This window comes from Fukomys damarensis, unplaced genomic scaffold (genome assembly GCF_012274545.1).
Source record: "Fukomys damarensis isolate Sample0158 unplaced genomic scaffold, DMR_v1.0_HiC HiC_scaffold_23, whole genome shotgun sequence".
Taxonomy (NCBI): Eukaryota; Metazoa; Chordata; class Mammalia; order Rodentia; family Bathyergidae; genus Fukomys; species Fukomys damarensis.
In genome coordinates this window covers 45,062,135-45,068,235 of record NW_022900935.1, presented here as the reverse complement: position 1 = coordinate 45,068,235, position 6,101 = coordinate 45,062,135, and the positions used below count along the sequence as shown (strand labels likewise).

At 47.4% G+C, this 6,101-nt stretch overlaps 1 protein-coding gene across 2 annotated transcripts in view; it reads right to left on the bottom strand.

Moving 5' to 3' along the window:
• Positions 1-6,101, bottom strand: part of Gnb1 (G protein subunit beta 1) — a 34,090-nt gene that overhangs the window by 10,456 nt on the left and 17,533 nt on the right. For both annotated transcript variants that reach the window (XM_010627750.1, XM_019207970.1), the window contains exons 5-6: positions 4,277-4,340; positions 2,564-2,726 (exon numbers count right to left, since the gene is read on the bottom strand). In XM_010627750.1, the coding sequence (XP_010626052.1) occupies positions 2,564-2,726; positions 4,277-4,340 (227 nt within the window). The remainder of the gene's footprint in view (positions 1-2,563; positions 2,727-4,276; positions 4,341-6,101) is intronic.

Below are 6,101 nucleotides of genomic sequence, written 5' to 3'. Positions count from 1 at the left end.
AAAAAAAAAAAAAAAAAAAATCATGGCAAACACTCTGCCCCAGTCAATGAACTCCCTGGCCAGTTGTTTCACAGGGCCTGGAACCGCCCACTGTGCTGGCCTCGAGGTCAGCCTCGGGTCCACATCCTGGGCCACGGTTTCTGCAATGGGGAGGTCTTCGCCCATTCACCCACACGTGTGCTCCATGACCACCAAGGGCCATTCCTGACAGTCCCTCAGGGCTACATGGCCTGCTGGGAATGCTGCTGAGAGGAGCCAAAGCAAATGCCAGGGGACCCCAAGTCATGAACACAGCCACCCAGACACCTGGCTCTGAAGCCACAAGCAGGACACAGACCCCACCCCCTGCTGAGGACAGGAGGAGGCATCCACTGCTGTTGATAAAGGAAAGAGTTTCCCAGGCCAACGAAGCAAACAAAACATGGGTATCTCAGAGGGACACAAAAGAATCCAGAGTCTCTGACATTTGTCTGGGCTGTAATTCAAAATGGCTACACGCACCATGAAACAGCAAAATGTCACCCAATAATATCACAAGTGCAAGGTCCCGAGTTCGATCCCTGGTGCAAAAAAAAAGAATAAAGATCCCCAGAGACGACCAGTAGGTACTACAATTAGGAGATAAGAATTTCTTTGGGCCCTATTGAGGACAGAACCCAGGGACACTATCACTGGGCTGCAGCCCTGGGCCCAGCCCCTTTTAAATCTTGAGACAGGATCTTATGAAGTTGCTCAGGCTGGCCTCAAACTTCCTCCTGCCTCAGCCTCCAAAACAGGATAAAAGACATGTGCCACCACATCTATTGGTAGATACGAATTTTAAAGGCAGTTATTATAACTGCTCAAGATACAAAATAAAATAAGCTTGTTTTAAATAAAAAGGAAATCCTAACAGGAACATAAAAACAACTTTTAAATAGAAGCAAAGAGAAATTTTAGAATGGAAAAACAATATTGCATATATAAGCCACCAAAGGCTCACAAATCTAAATTCTGGCTGTGTTTATGCAACTGTAGGGGACATGCCTCCCTCATCCCCCTGGCAGAGAGTGCTGGGCGGTCTAGCTTCATGCAGGCGATGAGCAAAGTCAATGAAGAACAAACCCAAGTACACGGAGATGGCTGGGAAGCCCAGAGAGCAGAGATCACGGGACAGGAAACCTGCATGCTGGAGTGAGAACAGGGCCAAGGAGATAGATACCCAGGGACGCCGTTCAACTCCCACAAGTTTAGTAAAACATAAAGTCCACATACACAATAAATATAAAAAATATCATACCTAGGCAGATCACAGACAAACTGATAAAGCCAAAAATAAATTTTTAAAGCGCTTAAAGGGAAAAGAACAGGTCAAAAGTCACCCTTAAATTCTACGTATTGAGGAAGAACACTGCTCAAGAATAAAAATAAACCAGGTGTGGGGCTGCACGCCTGTAATCCTAGTGCTTGGGAAGCCTGAGTTCAAGTCCAGCCTGAAGTACACAGTGATACCTTGTCTCAAACAACAACAACAACAACAACAAAAACAACAACAACAAAAAAACCCTCAGAGCTGGGCATAGCTTAGTGGGAGCACCTGCCTAGGATGCACACTTTGGCCCTGGAAGCAAAAAAGGCCAAATAAAACTTTCAGATGAGGGAGAGCGAGGAGCCCCCATCAGCACTGCACCTACCTCACCAACTGCAGTCTCCCCTGCTCACCCCAGGCCTGACGCCCACGGCCAACCCAGTGGGAAAATGCTGCATGGAGAAGTCCATGAAAACAAAACTCACAAGTTTCAAAAAACTTTCATTATCACATGTTGTTATCATTCTACTTTCCTATTAGCTACTTTTGTTAATTTCTTCTTAGGCCTAACTCATGGATTAATTGCAGGAAAAGCTACAATGCACCACTCATAGCTTCCTGATTGTCTGGGTGTCTGAGGGCAGGGCTCCTGCACAAGACAATGAACAGCACATGTGCAGGAGGGCAGAGTGCCACAGAGCCAAGTACAGGCGTAAATGCAGAAGACTGCTTACATTTTTGTGAATTTATTCAAATTTTGAAGCCTAATTTCTTCAAAACACACCAACAATCTTGTTGTAATAAACACAAGTATACACAGACAACCAGAGAGCACACATCACCGCTGTCCGGATACACCACGGTCCACACTGATCAGAACTGCTCTTCAAACACACCGTCACTTAGTTAAAAGCCAACTGAGGGAGGGAGGAGAAGGGAAGAGAAAGGAAATAGTGCAGAACAGAAATCAGCAAAACAGGTGGGCTGTTTTTTTTTTTCCCCCAGTACTGGGGAATGAATCCAGAGCTTCAGCACTGAGGGTTGCATTTATAGCTCCCAGCCTTTTTACCTGCAACAGTCTTGGTATTGGACTCAAACTTGTGTATCGTGACTCAGCCTCCCAGAATTCTGGGCCTATAAATGTGTATCACCATCACCAGCCATGCCTGTAACTTTTACCAAACTGATTTAATTGGTTAGTAACAATGCGTATCAAAAGCAAACTCGACCCCACTAGGCAGTAGTGTCTGTGGGTCCCTAATGGGAACACAGTACCTGTGTGTCCTGCCAGCTCACGGCTCACACGAACGTTTCCTTCGCGAGTCTTCAGATTGTAGATGGAGCAAATGTTGTCTAGGCCGCCACAGGCTACGTAGTTCCCAGAGGGGGCGTAAGCACAGGTCATGACCCAGGAGGAGCGCAGGGGGATGGCGTGGACCTGCCAACAGACCAGCAATAGCATCACACTGACGTATTCATCACTAGCCAGGCACAGTGGTCCCAGACAGCTGATGCTGTGCGGGAGACCTCATGAAGTCAGAAACAAGTGTGGGCGACACAGCAAGAACCTGTCTCAGGGCTGGGGATTTATTTAGCTCAGTGGTTCCACTGCTTGCCTCACAAGCGCAAGGTCCTGAGTTTGATCCAGGTACCACAAAAAATTTTTTTTAAAGGTAAAAAACAAAAAGTACAAAAGACGCTGTCTCAAAAAAATAAGCATCAACTATTGACACTATGATTCTATTTCTAGTTTTCAACTTTATTTGCATAGGAGTGACGACAGAGCAATATGAAGGCCAAAATTAAAAGTTTTTTAAAGAGAAATTTTTTTGGGGGAGTTACCAGAGATTGAACTCGGGACCTTGCACTTGTGAGGCAGGTGGCGGCACCACAGGGCTAAATCCTTAGCCCTTAAAGAGAAATTTATACGTGGCTGATCATATGCATGGATCGTCAATTTAATTTATCAGTTACTAAAGTCACAACATTCATCAACAGCAGTACCTCCTGATTGACCAGCCTCCTAATCAAAAGACATGAAACACTGCAATAGTCTGTCAAAATGGCTTTGAACCCATTTAAATAAATAAAATATTCTTACTTAACTACCATGCAGGACATCATCAGTTCTGCAAACACCAGCCTGCAACCTTCTATACACACTAGTCTTGCTCACTAAGAAATAACCTGGCTTGACCACGTCCCTGTCTGTGTGCACCGATGACAGAACTTTGCAGTAAAAGACAAGCCTGGATTAACTTTGGTAGTGCTGGTTACTGAGCCTGGACCTTGCACATGCTAGGGAAGCCCTCTGGCCCAGCCCCCTGCTTTTTTTGAGACAAAGTTGATTTACATTGTACAGTGGTACAGCCTCACTTCCAACTCCAGGGATCTATCAATTCTCGAGCCTTGGCCTCACGAGAAGCTGTGAATATAGAGATGCATGCCTTTGTGCCCAGCCAAATTTCATTTATTTTGCTTGAGGCACTGGGGGTCCAGCCCCAAGCTCAGTGCATGCCAAGCAAGCATTCTACCTCTGAGATATATTCCAGATCACAGGCTAGATTTTCTATTTGTTTTTGGAGATAAAGTCTTACTGTGTTGTCCGGGCTGGCCTTAACTCACAGCAATCCTCTGCCTCAGCCTCCCAAATGCTAGGATTATAGGCATGCGCCACCATACCTGACGAGGTTAAATTATAAAAGTAATTTAATTTACAAAGTATAATGCCTCTCAGATTATCTCTTGTAAAAAAAAAAAACTCTGGTAGTAGCTAAGTGAGAAGCTGCACAGATTTCTGCATTCTTCCCAGACTGAGCAGAGTGGGAGGCAGGTCTCCTGGACACCCTAGGAGGCACCCAGCTCCCAGGAAGCACAGCATCGTGAGTAAGGCCATGGAGAGATCAGCTGAGTACTTGGCCCTTCCACCGCCAGCTCCCTGGAAACCATGCCCATCCTGGGGTGCCGGGGAAGGGCCCTGCAGCTTACCTTGTTTGTGGTGTAGCTGTCCCAGATGATGAGTTTCCCATCCTGTGAGGCGCTGACCAGGAGCCTGAAAGTTGGAGTAAGTAATCAGTCCCCTGGGCCACAGAAACCTCACCAAGCAAGCCAGTGGGAAGTGCAGCATAAATGTGACAACTGCTTGAGACAAAGCATATGTACTTGCAGGGAAAAAAGAAGCTGAATGTTGGACCAACTGTGCAAGCCCAGAGGACACATGGACACAGGTTCCTATCAACCCGGACTGCTGGGCTCCTGTGCAGGTGGCAATCTGCAGGCTCTACCCTGGCAGTCTCGTTGCAAACCCAGCTGAGGATACACAGCTCTCTCCTTAGCTGAAGGGGAACACAGGTTGTCTGTCAGCAGGAGGTGGCACTGGGCCTCCTGTGACAGAGAGATGACCGCGCAGCTGCAGTAAAGTCAGGGTCTGTGCATGGATAGGCTGCTGTCTGTGCTACAGAATCAGGCAGGATGTGAAGAGGCAAAGGAACTGAGTCACAGGGACAGCAGGCTGAGCGGGTGGGGTGGCACAGACACCCTGTGGAGGCTGCAGCTCGGCATGAGGGCTGCGGGGAGGTGAGGCGCTGTTGGCACACCAGATAATGTCATCATGTTGTATACCTAAAATGTACCGATAAACTTAATGAATAATAAAAAAAAAACTTGAGTAAAACACAGTTTTGATGACTTTTGACACTTTATTTTTGGTACTAGGGATCCAACTTGGGATCTTGTGCTTGCAAGGTAGGTAGCGGAACCACTCAGCTAAATCCCTGGCCCACACTTTTGACACTTTTAATCAGAACTGTTTTGATACCAGGAGTCAGGGTGTTTGGCAAGGACTTAAAAACTCAGTGCTCTGTTACAAAATTTATCAGATCTAACTAAATCTAAGCTCCCACCTCATTACTGTTCAGATACAATTTTGTTTGTTTTGGTGCTGGAAGTCCAACCTAGGGCCTTTTGCCTACAAAACTCTCCAACCCCCAGCTGGCCACAGACCTCCAGCAGACAAACTTTCCGTGGTACTGGGGTCTGAACCCAGGGCCTGCACACTTTGCCACATTTAGTTTACTCCTTTGAGACAGGGTCTTGCTAAATTGCTAAATTACCAGGCTTGCCATCTTCCTGTTTCTACCTCCCAGAGTGTGGGGATTACGGGCAAAGTCTGAGATGCCCCACCTCTCCAATGCTACGCCTAGCACCACTCCTCTGCGTCCAAATTCAGTTGCCCACACCAGCAGCCCTTTCCCCAGAAGGCAGTGCCCTCCGCGGCTTGGAGCTCACCTTCAGTGGTCCCAGCAGAGAGCTTAATAAGTGCTGACTTGCAGGGTCAGGGCAGCATTAGGTTGGGTGTTGATCCCCAGAAGGTGAACAGATGCACCTCTAATCCCAGGCCAGCAGTGGCTGGATCGAGGCAGCATGCGCGCAGTGAACCTCCCCTGCCAGGGATCAGCCGCCCCCCACCCCTGATACCACACCCAGAGAAGGGCTCTCACTGCCAGGCAGGGATTTCCGGAGACTCTAAAAGGACAGAAAACCAATCCTAACCCAGGGGCCGAAGAGTGCCTCAAATCTCACTGAAACAGAACTTCAGCATAGACAGAGCTGTCAATAGGCACACTCCAAACTTGGGCACCATGACAGACAGGCAGAGAGTGGCCCAAGCCACACAACTACTTAACTCACTCAAGAATTAAGCTGGGGTGGGCCAGGGATGTAGTTCAGTAGTTCCAGTGCCTGCCTCGCAAGCAGAAGGACACAACCTTGATCCCCGGTACCAAAAAAAAAAAAAAAAAAAAAAAAAAAAAAA